This window comes from Loxodonta africana, chromosome 21 (genome assembly GCF_030014295.1).
Source record: "Loxodonta africana isolate mLoxAfr1 chromosome 21, mLoxAfr1.hap2, whole genome shotgun sequence".
NCBI lineage: Eukaryota > Metazoa > Chordata > Mammalia > Proboscidea > Elephantidae > Loxodonta > Loxodonta africana.
Window position 1 is genome coordinate 60,106,712 of NC_087362.1, and position 22,666 is coordinate 60,129,377.

At 41.7% G+C, this 22,666-nt stretch overlaps 1 protein-coding gene across 2 annotated transcripts in view; it reads right to left on the reverse strand.

Annotated features, from left to right (window-relative positions):
- Window positions 1-22,666, reverse strand: part of NUP93 (nucleoporin 93) — a 114,723-nt gene that overhangs the window by 63,729 nt on the left and 28,328 nt on the right. For both annotated transcript variants that reach the window (XM_023555580.2, XM_003416298.4), the window contains exon 3: window positions 17,063-17,180. In XM_023555580.2, coding sequence (XP_023411348.1) covers window positions 17,063-17,180 — 118 coding nt within the window. The remainder of the gene's footprint in view (window positions 1-17,062; window positions 17,181-22,666) is intronic.

Here is a 22,666-nt window from a genome sequence, read left to right on the forward strand (position 1 = left end):
AGATGGAAAAGATGAGGTTTGTCACCACGCAGTTTATAATAGAAGTCAATAATACCAAATCACTCTTTCAAGGAGCATTTTCATCCCAACAATTGATGTAATTAACCAGCAAATCTTTTGCATAGAAAGGAACAAAGGGAAATGTCGGTTTCAAGGAAACAAGGTCTGAGAGGAAAGGTAGGGCCACAGACATAAAGAAACTTGACCAGGTGGCAAAAGAACTGGCCTTAGTGTCTTTGCAGAAAAAAGATAATGTGGAATTTACCCAACCAGTCCACTTCTTGATGCCTTCTTCGGCAAAGAATGATAATAAGAATATACGGCAAGATATAAAGAACTGTCTGGGTTCAAGTTCCACCTTTGATAGCAGCCAATCTGTATATCTTGATCAAAATGTCTTTCCCTCCGAAATGGAGATGATGCCAACACTTATTGAACTCACCTCAAATACTTCAGCAAGGTACTTGGGGGTGGGGGGGGGTGGTGGACAAAGCCCACTGAAAAGTATTATACAAATGGAAGGGTTATTAGGATGTGCCCTCAAACTTCACATTAAAATTCCTGGCCTGGTACTTTCCTCTAAATCTTCTAAATTAGGGCAAAGTCACAGAACTTCTTGATAACCAGCCTTCCAAATGGTCTGAGAGGGATAATGAAATGATGTAACGGTTGCTCATGAAAACTGCATGTCTCAGGTCAACTTTTCACGCATTAAGAAACTTTTCCATTATAGAATAAAGCAAAAGACTGTACGTGATTTTATAGGAATCAACCAATTCTGAGCTATGAGGGCCATTTTTTTTTTTCTTATCGTGCTTTAGATGACAGTCTACAGAGCAAATTCATCTCATTAAACACTTAATACACATATTGTTTTGTGACATTGGTTGCTAACCCCACGATATGTCAACACTCTCCCCTTCTAGACCTTGGGTTCCCCATCATCAGCTCTCCTGTCCCCTCCTGGTTTCTCATCCTTGCCTGTGCTGGTATGCCCACTTAGTTTCGTTTTGCTTTATGGGCCTAACTGTTGTCTGAAGGGTAAACCTCAGGAGTGACTTCAATACTGAGTTAAAAGGGTGTCTGGGGACCATACTCTCAGGATTTCTCCAGTCTCTGTCAGACCAGTAAGTCTGGTCTTTTTTTTGTGAGTTAGAATTTTGTTCTGCATTTATCTCCAGCTCTGTCCGGGACCCTCTATTGTGACCCCTGTCAGAGCAGTCAGTGGTGATGGCCAGGCACCATCTAGTTGTACAGGATTCAGTCTGGTGGAGGCCGTGGTAGATGTGGTCCATTAGTCCTTTGGACTAATCTTTTCCTTGTGTCTTTGGCTTTCTTCATTCTCCCTTGCTCCAGACAGGGTGGGACCAATGGAGTATCTTAGATGGCTGCTCACAAGCTTTTAAGACCCCAGATGCTACTCACTGAAGTAGGATGTAGAACATTTTCTTTATAAACTATGTTATGCCATTTGAGCTAGATACTCTCTGAGACCACGGTCCTCAGCTATGAGGGTGATTTTTATAGTCCATCTCTATTATATGCTTCATGTACTAATTCCTCACCTCTCTGTTAAATCAATGTTCCTCATCATTTCAAACAGAAGATGGTCTACAGTCTCAAGTACCTGGTCCAAATAGTTCAATGCTCCTAAGGTGGAAATGCTCTGACAAATTCGAGGGATAGTATCTCAATGAAGAAAGTGCACTGTGGAGCCAGCAGCCAGGGCTCAAATCCCAGCTCTATCACTTGTTACCCTGGGCAGGCAATTCGGGCAATGCGAAGCCACAAAGAGTGGTGGGGGCTAGAGAGGAGAAGTGCAAATCGCTAAGACAGCACATAACAGAGGGACATGACCTCGTGGAGGAGCAAGTGGGGCCCCTCTGTGGAAAAGACATTTGAGGTGGCAGCGAGGAGCATGACAGAGAGTTAACCAGGTGAACAGGGTTACAAGTATTTCACAGAACGCTACTTAGCCACAGGAACATGTTGCAGATGAAAGTTTGTTGGCAAGGAAAAATGTTTATTAATTCCAAATTTAAAAAAATAATAGAAAGCAAAACACAGGCCACACAAGCTAAATACAAAACATTACTTCAGTAAAACATCCCTGTGTGGGCCTTTGCAATGACTATTCCCTCTGCCTGGACTCTTAAGCTTCCAGATCTTTGCAAGGCTGGCTCCTCGTCAACATTCACGTCTCAGCTCAAACATCACCTCTTCAAAGAAGCTTGCTTTCTTTAACCACCTGTTTTGGTTCTCTGATGCTGCATGATGAGGCACAGGACAGGAATTTTCACAGGGCACAGTGAGGACAGATCATCGCTGCTCCATGTTACGTCTGCCGGGGCCAGATCTTCAAGGCTGGCTGGCACCTAAGCTAAGAGGGCTAGTGCAGTTGGCTGGGGACTGGATGGACAGCTCAAATGGGGTCTTAGGTCATCGGGGTTCTTGCAGTCCCAGGGCCCTGTCCTCTCCTGGAATGTTGCTTCTCCAGCAGGGTAGCCAGGCACTTTATAGGGGGCAGAAGTGGAAGCTGCTAGGCCCTCTAAATGGCTTTGGCCCAGAACTGGCACAGTGGCACTTCACCATATTGTTGTACTGGTTAGAGATTCAAGAGGAGGGGACTATACAAGGGCATGAATAACAGGAAGTGGGGTTTACTAGGGGCCCAGATGAAAAGACAACCACGCATATAAACCAAGGGAGACCATGCCACCCCTCCTGCCCCACCCCATCACTCTCTGGGCAGCTGTGATGTTATTTCCTCACTGCATTCATGACTATCTGAAATTACTGTGCTGGATTCACGTGCTTGTTTATGGTCTGTCTCCCCCTGCTCCCCATGTAATCTCCTCAAGAGAAAGGATTTTTGTCTTATGCCTAGTACCTAACTGACACTCAATAATTATGTGTCGAATGAATATTTGTGTTTGTTCTGTGGCATGGATAAGAGTAGAGTAACAAGTATCAAAATGTTCACAGTGATTATATCTGGGCAATAGAATTAGGCTTGCTTTCTTTGTGATTTTCTGTTTTCCAAGTTTTCTGAATTAAGTATGTCTTACTTTTGTAATTGGAGTCCCTGGGCAGTGAAAGGAGCCCTGGTGGCTCAGTGGTTGAGAGCTACAACCGATAACCAATAGACCAGCAGTTCGAATCCACCAGGCGCTCCTCGGTAACCCTATGGGGCAGTTCTGCTCTGTCCTACAGGGTTGCTGTGAGTTGGAATCGACTTAACAACGGGTTTGGCTTTGGTTTGGATGCTGCAAATGGTTAATGCACTCAGATGTTAACCAAAAGGCTGGAGGTTCAATTCCACCCAGAGATGCCTTGGGAAAAAACTCCTGGTGTCTAGGTACTTCCGAACAAATCAACCACTGAAAACCCTATGGAATACAGTTCTACTCTGACACACATGGGTTTGTCATGAGTCAGAATCCACTTGACAGCAATTGGGTTTTTTTTTTTTTTTTTTTAAACTTTTGTAATTCGTCGGGGGAGAAGTGAGTTTTCTCTCCTAAAGTCATCCAGCCACTCACTCTCAGAATCCCAGATTTAACGGGAAACCCTGGTGGCCGTAGTGGTTAAGTGCTACAGCTGCTAACCAAAAGGTTGGCAGTTTGAATCCACCAGGTGCTCCCGGGAAACTCTCTGGGGCAGTTCTACTCTGTTCTATAGGGTCACTATGAGTCAGGATCAGTTCAACAGCAATGGGTTTGGTTTTTTTCTGGTTTTGTCATCTCACTCAGTGGTGAGGATACACCCCTCTATTCCAGTCAAGAGGTCCTGGGATGTGAAAGAAAATCTCTTGTAGCCCATGGTTACTTCTCCTCCAGCCACTTCTGAGCCCCTGCACGGCTCACTCCGTTGGCCGGACATGGCACCTGCCCCTCAGCTAGATTCTAATTTCAACTCTGTGCTGAGAGAGTAGCACCAGACAAGGGTAGAGGGCCACTTACATGGGAGTGCTTAACACTTACTGCCACGCCTTTCAGATTCCTGCTTATCTCCTTTTCCTGATTCTGTTACATGGGTTTGCATTTATTCATAACAGCCAGTTAGTCCAAAGGGTACCAATTTGCATGATTCAGGTGTTAATGTGCTGCTGAATGTCAACTCCTCACTTTCATGCTGTCACCTTGAAGTAATTTTGCTGTAGAAAAATTCTTTCCTGTATTCTGGAGTACACACACAAAGTTGAGGGCTTTGTCTGTGTCTTTAAAAACCAAACACACATAATGCCCTTAGACAGCCAAATCATATTATACGATGCAAGATTTCAACATTCCGGCACACTGCCAGGCCTTAATGGCCAGTGAGACGCTAAGTAAGGAAATGGGTCTGCATTAAACCTACAAATAAGTCAACAATCAATAGTTCAGTATTACAGTAAAAATTTGATGTGCCCTTTAAATTGCTTCTGGCATCATCCTTCTAACTAGCGCTCAGCTTCAGAAGCAAAACAAAACAAAGATGATCAAGCAAGAAGCTAACACAACCTATTTTCACAAGCACAAAGCCTTGGCATTTCCAAACTAAAAGCTGCTCCAAGATTTCACAGAAACCTTTTACTGTGTACCTGTAGGGCAGCAAACCTGAGAAATAACAGGCTGAGCTTTAGACAGTAAATTAAACTGACAGCTCAGCAAGCAGAAAACTATGACAAAAAAGCAAGCACCTGGAGATAAACGGATGAAGCAGGTTTGGTCTTCCTTCAAATGCTCATCTCCACTTAAAACCAGCAGGAGTTTGTATCAAGGTTTACGAAAACTGCTCCAGTTTCTCTTTCAATCAACATTATTTTACTACTAAGCTTATGTGAATAACACTAATGCCTACCACGTCCATTCAAAAGCTGGTGCCCCTTTTGCTGTCACTGTGGGCTTTCTATGCCTTATTTTGCTCTGAATGAGCCATTAATTATACTTTTATTTCATACTTCCACATCCTCCCTCCTTCAAATACATCCTGAAAATTTACTCTTCTCCTGAAACAGTCTAGTCTACAAATGAAATTTAAAACCTAGCGTGTTAAGGGCAGTGTATTGAACTCAAACCAACAGAAGGGAGTTCACATCTGGCATACCTAGCCTCTGCAGGCCTCTGGTTCCTCGTCTGTGAAATGGGGTTACCAACAGTACCTGCCTCAGAGGGCTGCCGGGAAGATTAAATAAGGAAACTCAGAAAGTGCTTAGCACAGTGTCTGGATACAATAAATGTTTGATAAGCCTTCCCAATTCTAGCTGGAGTAAAACAGTTTGAACTTGTCCCTGGTACCATGTTTCACTGCATCGGCAGGGAACTTTCAAACAAACAAAAAAAAACACAACTACGTACATTAGTGCCGCTCAAAGTAAGTCCTAAGAGTACTAGTCTGCAAACGGTTTGTTCCCTGTCCGCAACAGATACACCAAGGAGAATAAGCATTTGCAAACTTTTGTGGCAATCTGACAGACTAATTTTATGTCTGCTAAATCTAATTAAAAAAAAAAAATTAGAGCTTATATTTTACACATCTTTTATTTCATTTTTTCCTAGTAATTCACTTTTATTGTATTTTATAAAAGTAACAGTTTGTGATGAATTGGAAATGAAAAAAAAATCGGTTTGAGGAGCACTGATTTGGTGAGCACTTCTTCAATGAACAATACCTACCACCATATTCCTTCAACTCTAAGGCACAGGCGGCAGTTTGGGACCTCATCACAGAGCCAAGTGCTACTGTGAATGCGTGTAAACCTCCAAGGATGCACCAGACCCTGCTCATTTAGAGACTGGTCCTGCTGAGACAGACTGATACGCACTGTGGATAAAAGAAAATCTAAAAAACACTCTTCTGAAAGAGAGGAGGGCGCTCTCGGAAAATACCACACCAATGCATTTCGGCACCTTGAGCCAATCAGGTATATCACAACCTGCCGTGCTGTGTCTGCCCATCCCTGAGACAGCAAGGGCATTCTGAAATAGACACTGCTTTGAAGAAAAGGGAGGAGTGGAGGAAATGCTCCCTCATATCCTTTCAAAGAAATAAACCAAATCAGGTAGTAATAATAAAAATCAGCTGGTAAATCCACAGTCCTGTTTACTTTTTGTTTTAGAAATTAAGCAAATGGCCTGGCCCTAGCTGTAAATATGTTTTATACTACAAGGGTTTTTCCTGTGCCATTTCTTGGGAGCTGTGTCACGCCCAGATTCTGCTGCAGTGCTTCGAGTGCTGCGGTTTCTGAAAAGCACAGGCAGGATTTTGCTGATGGCATCTCGGTCCCACAGCCACTCCACGGTGAAAAGCAAGGACTTGCCCTTCTGTCCTCCAGGATAATTAAAGTGGCGCGTGCCCTGCTACTCATCATTAGCATGACAGACCAGCGGTTGTCAAGGGCCTTAGCCCCACCTCACCTGCTAGCAAACCTGAGCTTAGAAACTTGACCTCTCCATATCTGAAGTGCAAGATGGAACCGAGGTTTGTAAAACAGAAAAAAGCTTAAACAGAAAGCAATACACGCTCATTCCCAGAGCCCTGCGGTGAAAGGAAGTCTAAGTATAGGTCTTGTCAGTAGAAAACGCTGCCCTCTTTACCTCCCACCTTCTTTTCTGGTCCCCACTAAACAAACAAGAAGCAAAACCAAGAATCTCTCCTCTCTGAGCCCCTCTCTCAATTCCTTCACAAAATGTGGATTTTTAGTAGCATCACCGGCAACCAGGGCCCTAAAGTTTTGTAACTACAAGGGCCACACTCTGCAACTACCTGCCACCAACTGAAGGAGCCGTATCAGGCTGCAGGCCTGGAAAGCTTTGCATCGAATACTCCAAAATGGAAACAAGACATCACAGGGCGCTGCAGCAAGCAGATCAAAGCGGTGCAATGGGTCAAGGGCTGCCACCCGAGGATGATGGACTGTTCTAGAGTGATGCATTCAATACTTGACAAGGTTTTAACCCCCATTTAAATCACATCCACTCCAGTACCAAATTGTTCAGCAGATAAAAAGAATGCCCATTTCTGGTTCCTGAAACCAAGCAATTTAAAATTGCCAGGCTGAAGATGACAATACATGCTTCCCACCTCCAGAGTGCTGACCTGTCAATAGGTATTGGCAGGTTAAGAGATGGCTCGTGAAGGAGGAGAGGGGATGACTCAACTCCAGTTCAAAGGCACCAGGGCTGGGCCAACACGTGAAGTGCTCTACTAAAATGTTAGATAAATATTTCAGCCACGGGCTTGTTCCAAAATGCTCTTACAGAACCATTCTACCTTCTTTCTTCTTTAAGTTGGTAATTGATATTCCCCTGTTCACTACAGGATATAAGAAACCTCTAAGAAGACAAAATAAAGCCTCTCGTTTCCTGCTTGCTCAGAATGCATTCAGCATCCATTTGCTTGCTTGTTCTGAAAGCCCTGCATTCAGGAGTAAGTATGAATGGATAAATAGAAAGGCTGAAATCGTCTATCCCTGGCTCACACAAAAGCAGTTTTTCATATTTTCCACAGATGATGCCTTTAACACCCATTTTTATTCCAAAGTTACCATTTTTAATTCCATTCACAGGACACTTTAATATAACTGCATACTTTGTCACCAGACCACAATGCCTACCTTTTTCCCTTATCACGAACGAGCAGAAAAATTAAATCATTTCAGTACTTAGTACAGCAACCAGCAGTAGGCTACCTAATTATAAACACAAAATAGGTAGCCTGGCCTCTGTGAAAACTCCACTCACAGGTTTACTGGATTTTACCGGCTCTGAGATTTACATTGGGTGGCGGTTTAATGACGAGGAAAAGCAAATTTATTTATTAAGCAGGGGTGATGTGGACACTGCCATGTTCACACAAAGGACAAAGTCTGGCACAACTACTGTCCCTGAACCAGAATACAGGACATCGTGAGATGTGGGTCTTTTCCACAAGCAGGGCAGCCATGACACCCAAATCTAAAATGTACCTGGTGTTCCAGGAAAGGCTTCTCTCAAGCCAACAGGCTTTGGATCCAATGATAATCAGATTCATTTGCTAGTGAACCCAAGTTGTTTTAAGTTCAGAATAGGCAGCTGCTATGAACTGAGAAAGGGCAAGATTCAAGTACCTATTCCAAAAACCAAACCCATTGCCTGTTGAGTCGACCCTATAAAACCAAACCAAACTCACTGTCGTTGAGTCGATTCCAACTCAGAGCGACCCTAAAGGACAGAGTAGAACTGCCCCATAGGGTTTCCAAGGAGCACCTGGTAGATTCAAACTGCTGACCTTTTGGTGAGCAGCCGTAGCTCTTAACCACTACGCCACCACGATTTCCACAGGACAGGACAGAACTGCCCTATAGAGTTTTCTAGGCTGTAATCTTCATGGGAGCATATCACCAGGTCTTTCTCATGCAGAGCTGATGGTGGGTTCAAACCACCAACCTTTAGGTTAGCAGCTAAGCGCTTAACTACTGTGCCACCAGGGCTCCTCCAAGCACCTATTAACCAAAAAAAAAAAAAAAAACCACTGCCATCGAGTCGATTCTGACCCATAAGAGACCCTACAGGACAGGGTAGAACTGCCCTATACAGTTTTCAAGGCTACAAATCTTTATGAAGCAGAGTGCCACATGTCTCTCCTGTGGAGCAGCTGGTGGGTCCGAACCACCAATCTTTCAGTTCGTAGCTGAGTATTCTAACCACCTCAACATCAGGCTCCTAATCACCCGTTAAAGCCCTCCAAAAGCTCAAAAGAAAGGTTACTATGAACTTCCCATTGACTCTCTAAGAAGGGTAAAAGAAATATAACAAAGGAGATCAATAAACATAAATGCTTAACTAAAAACCTTCACTGCATTAAATCCATGGAATAGTCTCCTATATTTTTCTATTATGTGAAAACATTTAAAGAATAAAGTCTTATTCCTTCAGAGTCCATCAGTTGAAAATTTCTGATGATCCAATCCGGGCTAATCTGGGCGAACGCTCCCCGTTATGTGCAGAAGAGACTGCTAAAGCAAATGACGAGCAAAACAAGACGGAAGATAGGTATGTTTTGCCTACTGAAACCATTCCCTCAGAACTGCTACACAAACTATCAGCATGCAAATAGATGCACTCTTATGAATGAAGCTCATCTCTTCCTTAGATTTACTACAGCAGCTCAGATAAGACCTCTCTTTGGCACTCATGCTTAGCAGTTTCAATTTCTAGAAACAAATGAAAATGACAGCTGCATTTCTTTAAAAGCAGTCCTAGAATTAAGGCACTGTTTACTCATTCATGCTGCGCTTCCCCTCAACTGATTTAAAAATTAAACTAGGGAAATTTTACTGCATTTTTGCCGCAGTGAGGAGCCCTGGTGGCACAGTGGTTAAGCACTTGACTGCTAACTGAAAGGCTGGCAGTTCAAACTCACCAGCCACTCCATGAGAGACAGATATGACAGTCTGTTTCCGTAAAGATTTACAGCTTCGGAAGCCCAGTGGGGCAGTTCTACTCTGTTCTATAGGGTTGCTGAGTTGGACTCGACTCGATGGCAAGGGGTATTTTTTTTTTTCCCCCCTCAGTAATAATATGTTGCCAGTAATATTCCCAAAGAACTGCTAGTTAGCACACTAATCATTCTAGGCAAATTTGACCCTCTTTCCAACAAACTGCCACGGTATATCTGGAACCTATCCCCCACCAACAACTTGCCAGGACTACAAACAAACAATTAGCCAGCAACACAACCATTTTTCCTCTTTGCTGGTATGTTATATATAGCTGCATTTAAGCAGTAGTATCTTAATTCTGAAGATATAAATTAAAAGATAAACTATGAAAATAACAATTTAGGTGCTAAGGGGTTATAGCAGCAGTGATTCATTTTTATACTCACCAAAGCTATTTAGTTTCTTCTATTTAAAAGATAAACTAAAAGTAGTTTGAGCACACTTGACATTTTCAAGGCCAAGGACAGAAAAAGGAAATAATGAATATTTTATTATAGTTACAGTGTGGTAAGCAAAACAAATTTTTTAAAAGGCAATTACCACCGTAACATTAGTCATATGTGGCAGCTCAGTTTCCCTGACTCCAATTGTCTTACAGTTATTTTATCCCCTGGGTGAGACTTCCTTCTTTTTTCTTTTTATTCATATAGGGCAGATTTTCACCTGAACATTCAGGGAGATTATAACGACCTTCAGAATGCGATCTGTTTTTTTAAAGGGGGGGAATACAGGGAGCCGAATTTTCCCTTATCTAAGGTTAGAATGGGCTGCTAAGTAAATTCCAACAACATAATCCAAATAATTATTTCTTTTTTTATTTTTTTTAAGGTTAGAATGGGCTGCTAAGTAAATTCCAACAACATAATCCAGATTTGTGTTTACTTTGTGGGGAGAAGTTTTGTCTTTTCTTAAGCAGTAAAGACAACATATTACATTTGGAGGCAGGGAAGAAGAAAGACCTGAGAAGACTATGGATGAAGTGACATCTAAGGAAAGCCTTAGTCATAAAACTCAAATTAGGGCTTGTATGTTCCATAGGTGCTACTCCAGGCTAAGGGAAGACAGTGAACAAAGGCCTAAGTATAAGAGAAAAAAGGGAGGGACGTGGGGGGAGGGAAGAAGCTAGGCAATCCGGTTGTTTGAAGCACAGAGAAAAGAAAATACACACACACACACACACACACACACACGCGCATATGTATACTGTTGTTGTTGTTGTTAGGTGTCGTCAAGTCAGCTCCGACTCATAGCGACCCTACATACAACAGAATGAAACACTGCCCGGTCCTGCGCCATGCTCACAATTGTTATGCTTGAGCCTACTGTTGCAGGCACTGTGTCAATCCATCTCATTGAGGGTCTTCCTCTTTTTCGCCGACCCTCAACTTTACCAAACATGATGTCCTTCTCCAGGGACTGATCTCTCCTGATAACATGTCCGAAGTATATGAGACGTGGTCTCGCCATCCTTGCTTCTAAGAAGCATTCTGGTTGTACTTCTTCCAAGACAGATTTGTTTGTTCTTTTGGCAGTCCATGGTATATTCAATATTCTTCACCAATACCACAATTCAAAGGCATCAATTCTCTTCTGATGTTCCTTACTCATTGTCCAGCTTTTGCATGCATATGATGCGACTGAAAACACCATGGCTTGGGCCAGGTGCACCTTAGTCTTCAAGGCGACATCTTTGCTTTTCAATAATTTAAAGAGGTCTTTTGCAACAGATTTGCCCAACGCAACGCATCTTTTGATTTCCTGACCGCTGCTTCTATGGGTGCTGATTGTGGATCCAAGTAAAATGAAATCCTTGACAACTCCACACCCGGTAGCTATTCCTAACTTGGAAGGCATCATAACTTTGTGCTACCTAAAAAAACAAACACCTAACCTGTTCCCGTCGAGTTGATTCCGACTCATAGCGACCCTATAGGGCAGAGTAAACTGCCCCATAGGGTTTCTAAGGCTGTATGTAATCTTTATGAGAACAGATAGCCTTTATGAGAACAGATAGCCACATCTTTCTCCCACAATTCTACCTAAACTAGGTATTTACTATTTTAAAAAGCAGACTGTTTCTTTCTGTTTGAAAACTGTCTCTACAGAAATCTCGCCAACACATTATATAGCATTAACCTGTTCAGAGAGGGTAACTACTATTGAACTGAGGGACCAGACATGGGTAGTCAGCCTTATGTCCCAAAGGCCTGAAAGAGGATGTTGAGGATGAGGTCAGATTTGCAATGAGGTCAAGGTTTGCAATCACTGGGACAAGCAGCAAGAGATGTCTCAGCCTAATACTCTATACGGCTGTGAAATGAAGTTAAATTTAAAGACGTCTCATGTAATGAAGGATCTCAAGATGAGATCATCCTACATTTCAGATGGGCCCTAAATCTAATGACTACTGTTTATGAGGTAAAGGAGAGGGTGATTTCAGACATACACAGAATAAGGACATGTGAAGACAGAGGCAGAAGTTGGGGCTGTGCTGCCACAAGCCAAGGGATGCCAGGAGCCACCAAAAGCGAGAAGAAAGCAGGAAAGGCTCCTTCCCTAGAGCCTTCAGAGGGAGCATGGCCCTGCCGACACCTTGATTTTGGACTGCTGGCCTCCAGAACTGTTGAGGGAATACAGTTCTGTTCTTTTGAGCCACCATATTTGTAATAATTTGTTGGTGCCAGCCCTAGGAAACTGATACAGGAAGTTCAGCAATAATAGTATTGCTTTAGCCTAACACCATTTGGAAATACTATAGCCTAATGCTGGGAAACTAGAGCTCCCGTTTTTATGATTAAACCCACTGCCATCGAGTCAATTCTGACTCATAGCGACCCTGCAGGACAGAGTAGAACTGCCCCACAGGGTTTCCAAGGAGCGCCTGGCGGATTCGAACTGCTGACCTTTTGGTTAGCAGCTGTAGCACTTAACCACTACGCCACCAGGGTGTTTTTATGATTAACTCAGGCTGTTTCTGCACAGCCTTCTTGACATATACATGCAACCTAGTGAAAAGGCCCAGGTTATAAGTGAACTGTGCTAATCTGCACTTTATTATTATATAATACCCATCATCCATGGTACATTAAGTGTATACAATCTGCCCTCAATATTTTTTTCCCCAAAGACAGAAGTAGGCAAGCAGATCTCTGTAAGAGGTCTTGTACTCCTCCTAAGCGCCACGAAATCACTAGAGTAGATCAGTACAGTCATTTTAGTATCATGTCCTGTTAATAGTTACTGCTCTTCACCTCTCTGACACAAATTTTCAGGCATTCTTTATGACCATTTCCAAAAAATAAAATAGAGAAATAGTTAAAAAAAAAAAAAAAAAGTCTACTAGCATTATAGACATATTTTTTGTTTCTTTTACAGTGGATTTTTAAAGTATGTTCCCTTGGCTAGTCATAGCGGTTTTTTTTTTAAATGCATTCTCAATGCATGCCAACATCATTGATTATGACAAACGATGAAACAGTAACAACAAAGAAACCCATATTAATTTCAAACTCCATTAGAAACCAAAGGAAATATAATCGATGTTTACCAAATAGAAAAGCACAATCTGTGCACGGGAAAATGCCTTTTTAAGCTTGTAAGTAACGCAAACAGTGGATGTCCTGGGCTGCACCTGTTAAAGGATGCATCAGCATTTCCTTTTACGAGCAGTACTTTAAAAAAAAAAAAATTTTTTTTTTTTTAAGGGTCTTATAAATTGACTTAATAAATTCACTCTGACTGATACTCAGCACATGGAGTTAGGGTGCATTCTCATTTCAAAAGCTGCACTGGTTGAAAAACAAAAGTTCATATACAAAAGTCCATCAAATGATAAAAAAACTTTTGTGCATCAAAGGATTTTAATCAACCAAGTGAAGAGACAACCTACAGAATGGAATACCTGATAACCATTATCTGATAAGGGTTCAAAATCCAGAATATATAAAGAACTCCTCCAACTCAACAACAAAAAGACAAATGACCCAATTAAAAAGTGGGCAGAGGAATACCATTTCCCCAAAGAAGATATACAAACGGCCAATAAGCACATGAAAAGCTGCTCAACATCATCAGTCATTCCAAAAACCAAATCTGCTGCCACTGAGTCAATTCTGACTCACAGCGACCCTACAGGACAGAGGAGAACTGCCCCATAGGGTTTCCACAGCTGTAACCTTTACAGAAGCACACTGCTGCATCTTTCTCCTGAGGAGCCACTGGTGGATGTGAACAACTGACCTTTCGGTTAGCAGCTGAGTGCTTATATTGCGCTACCGGGACTCCCGTTAGTCATTAACCAAAAAAAACCAAGCCCCGTGCTGTCGAGTCGATTCCGACTCATAGCGACCCTATAGGACAGAGTAGAACTACCCCACAGAGTTTCCAAGGAGTGCCTGGTGGATTCAAACTGCCGACCCTTATGGTTAGCAGCCGTAGCACTTAACCACTACGCTACCAGGGTTTCCCCCATTAGTCATTAGGGAAACACAAATCAAAATCACAATGAGAAACCATTTCACATTCACAAGAATGGGTATTGTCAGAAACACGGAAAGTAACAAGTGTTGACGAGGATGTGGAGAAACTGGAACTCTTGTTCATTGCTGGTAGGAATGTAAAATGGTGCATTCACTATGGAAGAGTTTGGTGGTTCTTTGAAAAGTTAAACACTGAATTACCATATAACTCAGCAATTCCTCTCCTAAGTATATACCCAAAAGAAGTGAAAGGAGGGACTCAAAGACATGACCGTACATCAATGTCTATTGCAGCATTCTTCACAACAGCCAAAAGGTGGAAACAACCCAAATGTCCACCAACAAATGAATGGATAAACAAGATGTGAAATACACATATACTGGAATATTAGTCAGCCATAAAGAGCAATCAAGTTCTAGTACATGCTATAACACAGAGAGACCTTGAAAACATTATGCTAAATGAAATGAAACAGACACAAAAGGCCAAATGCTATATGAACCTACTTATATAAAATATCTAGAATAAGCAAATGCATAAAGATAAAAGTTTATTAGTGGTTACCAGGGGCTGGGGAGAGGGGAGAATGGGAAGTTACTGTTGAAGGGGTACTGAGTTTCCATTTGGGTGATAAAAATTTTTTGGAAATGGATAATGGTGATGGTTGCACAATATGTGAATGTAATTAATGTCACTTGAATTGTACACTTAAAAATAGTTAAAATCACAAACGTTTTGTCATTTATATTTCACCACAATAAAAAAAATTTTTAAGTCCATCAACTGTATGGTATGTGAACTATGCCTTTATAAAGCTGATACAATAACTTTTTTTAAAGACCATCAGATAGCATGTATCTGGCTTTTCTACAAATAACCAAAAATGTCCAAGTTTATTTTTCTCGGTTACCAACCACTGATGGTGCACTAATACTTCTCCTAGCTTTACGAGAAGATTAAAAAGGAGGGCCATCCCATGCTAAAGACACTTGCAAGCTTGACTCTTACACTTGGCAACAAAACAAGAAGACAGACAAGAACATGATACCACCGTGTACACAGGAAATTTAAACACAGGTCAACTGAACCATTGAATACAACTTAAAAACTCCAGTTCCTCCAATCTGAGCAGTCTCAGATCAGGCCAAAGCCTTGGCCCCTTAGACCATACCTAAGCTTTCTCCTTTAATCCTTTGCTGGCAAGAAGACAAACTCCACAGAAGACTTATTTCAAAACTAAACCAAAAACCCACTGCCGTCGTGTCGATTCCAGCTCATAGTGACCCTATAGCAAACTTACAGGACAGAGTAGAACTGCCCCATAGGGTTTCCAAGGAGCGCTTGGTGGATTCAAACTGCTGACTTTTTGGTTAGCAGTCATAGCTCTTTAAACACTACGCCATCAGGGTAGTAACTCCTAAACCTTCACTTCAGGTCTAGGTAATCAATTCCCAATTAATCAAAAGCCATCTTGGATTTTGCATTTTTGAAGCTATTTTGAAAAAACCCAACCGAGAGGTAAAATTTTGAAATGGAAGCATCCATAGTCTCAAAGTTAAAAGATTTCCCAGAGGTACAGGACCAAAACTCTTAGCCATGTTCATTCCAAATTAAGAAATTCTCTTTGATATGACTGAGCATGCATTGCTAGGAAACCATCTAATGAGGGTATTGAAGTAGAGTGTTCATGCATTAAGTAGAAGGTTAGAATAGACAATCATTATGACTCAATAAATTTATAAACCTGTCATTAACATAGCAAAGTAAAATTGGAGCACCACGTCAGTGGAAATGCATGAAATGCATCACTAACTGTTGCTGAGTTGTCCAAATATGCATCCCAACTATGTCAAAGAAAACTACAAAAAGCAGTTAAGTCTTTAAAATAAATAGCCTCTTTGGTATCTTCAACATGAAAGACATTCAAACAAACAACCTTTCAACAAATACCATTTCTTCCCAATCTATCAGGGATGCTGCCCAAAAAAATGCTGATTGTTCAAATTATTTGAGTCGTGTCCCATTTACCCCATCTCATCCTTTTATAAGTATTTCTCTATAAAGTATTAAGCAGTAGAAATAGGAGGGGTAGACCAAAAACAGAGCATGCATGCCATTGTAAGATTACATGGAAATAAGAAGTCATATATAACCTGATAGACAAATATGATTTTTTTACCAGGGGAAAAAAACCCTGAGTTTCCATACTTTGGGAATACATCAATGACAGGGAAAATAATGAGTATCTATAATTATTCAAACATCGGGCTCTATGTTTCTGTACTGGAATAAATGCAGAATCGCGGCAGTTAAACGGACTACAATAGCTCTTTCAAAAGAGTGGAGAGTATTAATTCAAATGGAGCCCAATAACACAATTATTTCCCATGTCTACTAGGAATTGCCTTTGTAGGACCTTGCATCCCCTCATTTCAAAGGTAAACTAATAATAAAAATGGCGCCTCACTGTACCCTTCATTTTAATGCAAATGCAGTGTCCCAATTCCTTAAAACTAAATGAACCACAAATTTTTCTTTAACAAAATTTGCCTTCTTTTAATATCAATTTCTGCTTAGAATAAAATAGCTATATATTGTACTGGTGGTACTTTGGCTTAAATGAGACTGAGTATTCTATTAGACCATTTCCTGGTGCCACCAGTGTATGTAGCCAAGTACTTCCTGGAAATCGATGAGCAGGTTTCGGTAAATAGTATTCCAACTTCTGCAGCTCTTTGCCAGCCAATACAAGCGAGATGTAGAAAAGAGACATGGAAGATGAATAGTAAAATTATTTGAGATCCAGTAAAGAAAGCAAGAGAAGCTTACAACTAAAGTCTCTGTGTCTTGGATTAAACCCAAGGAAAGAAGAGAAATCTGTTCTTATAATTACAATAACCTAAAATACACAGGTCGGAATTGATTTCTTAAATTTAGCCTTGCACAGCAAATAACCCCATGCCCTACACTATGCCTCCAAAGCTGAGTCTCCCAGTCTCTCAACATCTGAGGAAGAAGACAATTACCAAAGAAAACTGGAATTCCCAAATCAGCTGATCAAAAAAGTGCCAGGGGCTTCAATCAGCTTATATGCCATTCCTGGCACCTGGAACCCCTTACCTGAATGTCTGTGTCCTTCACAGGCTCAAGAGGCTCAAAGGTGGTGGCTGCACTCAGACTCTCCAATCGCTGTGAGATGTGGGATATGTCAAGTCCCCGGGATCCAAGGAGAACTGACCTATACGGGGATAGAAGATAGGGTGACAAAAGTGAGGAAGGGATTAGGATGAGGACCTCAGACATGCTTCATAAAAAGCGAGAGTATTTCTTTTATTCAAAACTTCCTAATTACCGTCAGGATACTTTCATATGGCTGTTTTCTACCTTTTCCTAAAATTCTAACAGACATGATTTCATTGTACTTGGATCCACAATCAACACCCATGGAAGCAGTAGTCCAGAAATCAAATGATGTATTGCATTGGGCAAATCTGCTGCAAAAGACCTCTTTCAAGTGTTAGAAAGCAAAGATGTCACTTTGAGGACTAAGGTGCACCTGACCCAAGTAATGGCATTTTCAATCACCTCATGCATATGAAAGCTGGTCAATGAATAAGGAAGACTGAAGAAGAATTCTTGCCTTTTTTTTTTCAATTGTGCTTTAAGTCAAAGTCTACAAATCAAGTCAGTTTCTCGTACAAAACTTACACACACCTTTCTACATACTCCTAGCTGCTCTCCCCCTAATGAGACAGCACACTCCTCCTCCCCACCCTGTATTCTTTGTGACCATTCAACCAGCTCCTGCCCCCCTCTGCCTTCTTATCCCGCCTCCAGACACGAGCTACCCACATAGTCCCATGTGTCTACTTGAGCCAAGAAGCTCACTCCTCCTCACCAGTATCATTTTCTGTCTTATAGTCCAGTCCAATCCCTGTTTGAAGATCTGGCTTCAGAAATGGTTCCGGTCCTGGGCTTACAGAGGGTCCGGGGACCATGACTTCCGGGGTCCCTCTAGTGAATTTGTGCCTTTGAATTACGGTGTACTGGCGAAGAATACTGAACATACCATGCACTACCAGAAGAATGAACAAATCTGTCTTGGAAGAAGTACAGCCAGAGTGCTTCTTAGAAGCGAGGATGGCAAGACTGTCTCACACACTCTGGATATGTTATCAGGAGGGACCAGTCCCTGGAGAGGGGCATCATGCTTGGTAAAGCAGAGAGTCAGTGAAAGAGAAAGACCCTCAAGGAGATGGATTGACACAGTGGCTGCAACGATGGGCTCAAGCATAACAACAACTGTGAGGACGGTGCAGGACTGGGCAGTGTTTCATTCTGTCGTACATAGGGTAGCTATGAGTCGGAACCGAATCAACGGCACCTAACAACAACAACAACCATAGGCCAGACCGCTCCAAACACTTCACAGCCAAAAAAGAAAACATGAGGTAGATACTATCATTAATCCCCATTTTATAAATGGGTAAACTAAGGTGTAAAGATGTTAACCAAATTGTCCAAGGTCACAGAGCCAAGAAGTGGCAGGGCCAGGATGTGAACCTACGTCTTCTGGCTCCAGAGCACAACTTCTTCACCACCAACCTCTGTAAAGACAGGTATAGTGAACCACAGAATTTTAGAAACTTCAGGAGTCACACAGTCCCAACCTTATTTATTAGTTGGGGAAATTAAAAGTCCAGGGTGGTCAATTATTTGCCCAAGGGCTGTCAAACCAGAGCCTACATGTCCTGATTTCCAGGCCAGTCCTCTTTCTACTGCCCCCCAGGACTTCTCTTCAAAAGCCAAAACACCATGTCCAGTACATCTTTAAGTTCCCTCTCTGCGCTCAGCCCAATAATACAGGGCTGTTGCCCGACTGACAAATGTTTTTGAACAGAACTGGGAATATACAGAAACCCTGGTGGCGTAGTGGTTAAGTGCTACAGCTGCTAACCAAAGGATCAGCAGTTCAAATCCGCTAGGTGCTCCTTGGGAACTCTAAGAGGCAGTTCTACTCTGTCCTGTAGGGTCACTAGGGGTCAGAATCGACTCAACGGCACTGGGTTTGGGTTTGGGGAATAACACAGGTAGCTTTATCTCTACTCATCTGGGGTAATGTGACAATGGATGAGGAATAAAAAAACATGGATTCTTGCTCATACCTAGAACACTCACTGACAGAAAGAAATTCAGGGAAAATAAGTAAATTTTTTAGACTGTTATTTTGGGGTTACGATTTAGCACCAAAAAATCCTGTTGATAAAGTTTTGTGTCCATTCTAATAATTTAGAAACAGCTAGAGCACTTGGCAACACAAGTAACCCTAACACCCATGGATGGATATAACGTTTAAAATTTCCAATTCTGAACTGACAGATTTACTGAAGAACAGAAAGGACTTCCCACGTTTAGTTCTATTCTAATAAGTACTAAAAATAATAAGTACTACAGAACTAAATTACGTGTGCCCAGAGGGCTCCTCCCTATACATTTTTATCTCCTACATGTAAACAGGTAAGTTACGATGCCATCCCTGGGGCTTCTCCTCCAATCTACTGTGTCTTGCCTCTCTCTTCAGAAGTAGCTAACTTTCTAATGACAGTAATCAGTTGCCATCAAGTCAATTCCAACTCATGGAGATTCCAACTCATGGCAACCCCATATGTGTCACAGTAGAAAACTCTGTAGGATTTTCAGTGGCCAATTAGCCCTGGCTGCACATTACAATCACCTAGGCAACCTTCCTCCCCAAAGATTCTGATTAGATAAGTCTGGAATGAAGCCCGGGGCATGAGTTTTAGTATAATGCCCCTCCTCTTTTCGTAACAGCTTTACTGGGATATAATTCACATTTCATAAAATTCATGCACTAAAGTAGACAATTCAATGATTTTTAACATTCACAGAGTTGTACAACCATCATCACTACAATCGATTTTAGAGCATTTTCATGTAACAATGCTTTATGCCTTTGTATTGCTATATAACATTCCATTGTATGGATACACCACATTTTATTTACTCATTCATCACTTGGTGGACATTTGAGTTGTTTCCACTTTGGAGCTATTATGAAAAGTGCTATGAACACTCATGCACAAGTTTTTGTATAGACATAGCCTTTAATTTCTTGTGAATATACACCTGGAGTGAAACTGCTGGGTCATATGGTAACTCTGAAAGGAGCCCTGGTGGCGCAGTGGTGAAGCACTCAGCTGCTAACCAAAAGGCAGTTTGAACCTACCAGCCACTCTGCAGCAGAAAGATGTGGCAGTCTGTTTCTGTAAAGATTATAGCCTTAGAAACCCTATAGCGCAGCTGGAATGAACTCAATGACCAACAGGCTTGGTTTTCTTTGGTTTTAATGGTTACCGTTAAGTTTAAACTTTGAGGAACAGCCTGTTTTCCAACACAGCTACACCATTTTACATTCCCATCAGTAATGTATAAGGGTCCAATTTTTTCCATATCCTTGCCAACACTTGGTATATTTTGATTATAGCCATCCTATTGAGCCTCCTTATTCAAAATACGTTATCAAAAAATTTTTTTAAATGCAAAATTGAAAGTAGCAAACCTCCTTGTACCCATCCATCACCAAGCTTCAACAATTACAACACAGCCAACCCTGTTTCATCTATATCCCTATTTACTTTCCTCTCCCTACCACCCAGATTATTAGATCCTAGATATTTCCCAACTGTTCCATAATTTTTTAATTTATGTTTGTTTGGATGGGATCCAAATAAGGTCTCTGCTTGTGAATGATTGACATGTCTCCTAAACCTCCTTTAATCATATTAACATTGGCAGTTGCCCCTCAGTCTCATTGTTGGATGATTTGTCCTATTAGAGCAGTGCTAGTAAATTTGAATGTACATGCGAATCACCTAGGAAGCTTGTTAAAACGCAGATTCTGATGCAGTGGGTCTGAGATGGGGCCTGGGCTTCTCCCTTTTTAACAACTCATGGTTGCTGTTGATGCTGTTGATGGAAGACTACACTCTAAGTAGCAAGGATGTAGAGCTTCCCACAGAGCAGGCTTTGCTGAGTGCACCCCCATGATGTGATTTAACATACTCCACTATCCTCTGTATTTCCTGTAAATTGAGAGTGAGCTCAAAAGTTTTGATTAGATTCAGGTTATGTTATTTTATTTATTTATATTTTTGGCAAGATTACTTCATACTTCCATTGCGAGGTATGTAATGTCTGGTTCTCGCTCTTTTTGGAATATTAACAGACACTGGTGATCACTGCTTACAAATCAAAAACTCACTGCTGTTGAGTCAGTTCTGACTCATAGTGACTACTGCTTTAGTTCTATCAATTCCTTAACCTATTGCCGTCGAGTTGATTTCAATTCATAGCAGCCCTATAGGACAGAGTAGGACTGACCCATAGGGTTTCCAAGGCTGTAAATCTTTACGGAAGCAGACTGCCACATCTTTCTTGCATGGGGCAGCTAGCGGGTTCAAACTGCTGACCTTTCAGTTAGCAGCAGAGTGCTTAATCACTGCACCACCAGGGCTCCATTAATTCATCAGGGGTTGCAAAATGGTGGTATTCTAAATTCTATCTTTATTAACTGTTGTTGTGTTGTTAGGTGCTGTCAAGTCGGTCTGGACTCATAGTGACTACATGTACAACAGAACAAAAACACTGCCTACTCGGTCTTGTGCCATCCTCACAATCATTGCTATGCTTGAGCCCACTGTTGCAGCCACTGTGTCAATCCATCTTGTTGAGGGTCTTGCTCTTTTTTGCTGACCCTTCACTTTACCAAGCATGATGTCCTTCTCCAGGGACTGGTCTCTCCTGATAACGTGTCCGAAGTGTGTGAGATGGCATCTACCACTCATCAGTTTGTCATACTGTGGTGGCTTGCATGTTGCTGCGATGCTGGAAGCTATGCCACAAGTATTTCAAGTATCAGCAGGGTCATCCATGGTGAACAAGCTTCAGTAGAGCTTCCAGACTAAGACAGATTAGGAGGAAGGACTTGGCTATCTACTTCTAAAAAACTGGCCAGTGAAAACCCTATGGATAGTGGCAGAACATTGTCTGATACGGTGCTGGAAGTAAGCCCCTCAGGTTGGAAGGCACTCAAAAACTGACTGGGGAAGTACTGCCTCTTCAAAGTATAGTTGACCTTAATGATGTGGATGGGGTAAAGCTTTCGGGTCCTTCGTTTGCCAACGTGGCACAACTCAAAATGAGAACAGCTGCAAATATCTATTAATAATCAGAATGTAGAATGTAAGAAGTATAAATTCAGGAAAATTGGAAGTAATCAAAAATGAAATGGGATACACAAAGATCGATATGCTAGGCATTAGTGAGCTGTGATGGACTGGTGTTGGCCATTGTGAATCGGACAATCACAGAGCCTCCTATGCTGGGAATGACAAACTGAAGAGGAACAGCATCACATTCGTTGTCAAAAAGATGTTTCAAGGTCTATCCTGAAGTACAATGCTGTCAGTGATAGGATAACATCCGTATGCCCACAAGGAAGGCCAGTTAATACGATTATTATTCAAATTTACGTACCAACCACTAGGGCCAAAGATGAAGAAATTGAAGATTTTTACCAATTTCTGAAGTAAAACTTCTGAAATTGATCAAACATGCAAGCAAGACACATTGATGATTACTAGTGACTGGAAACAAAGAAGAAGATCAGTAGTGGAAATATGGCCTTGGTGATAAAAACGCCAG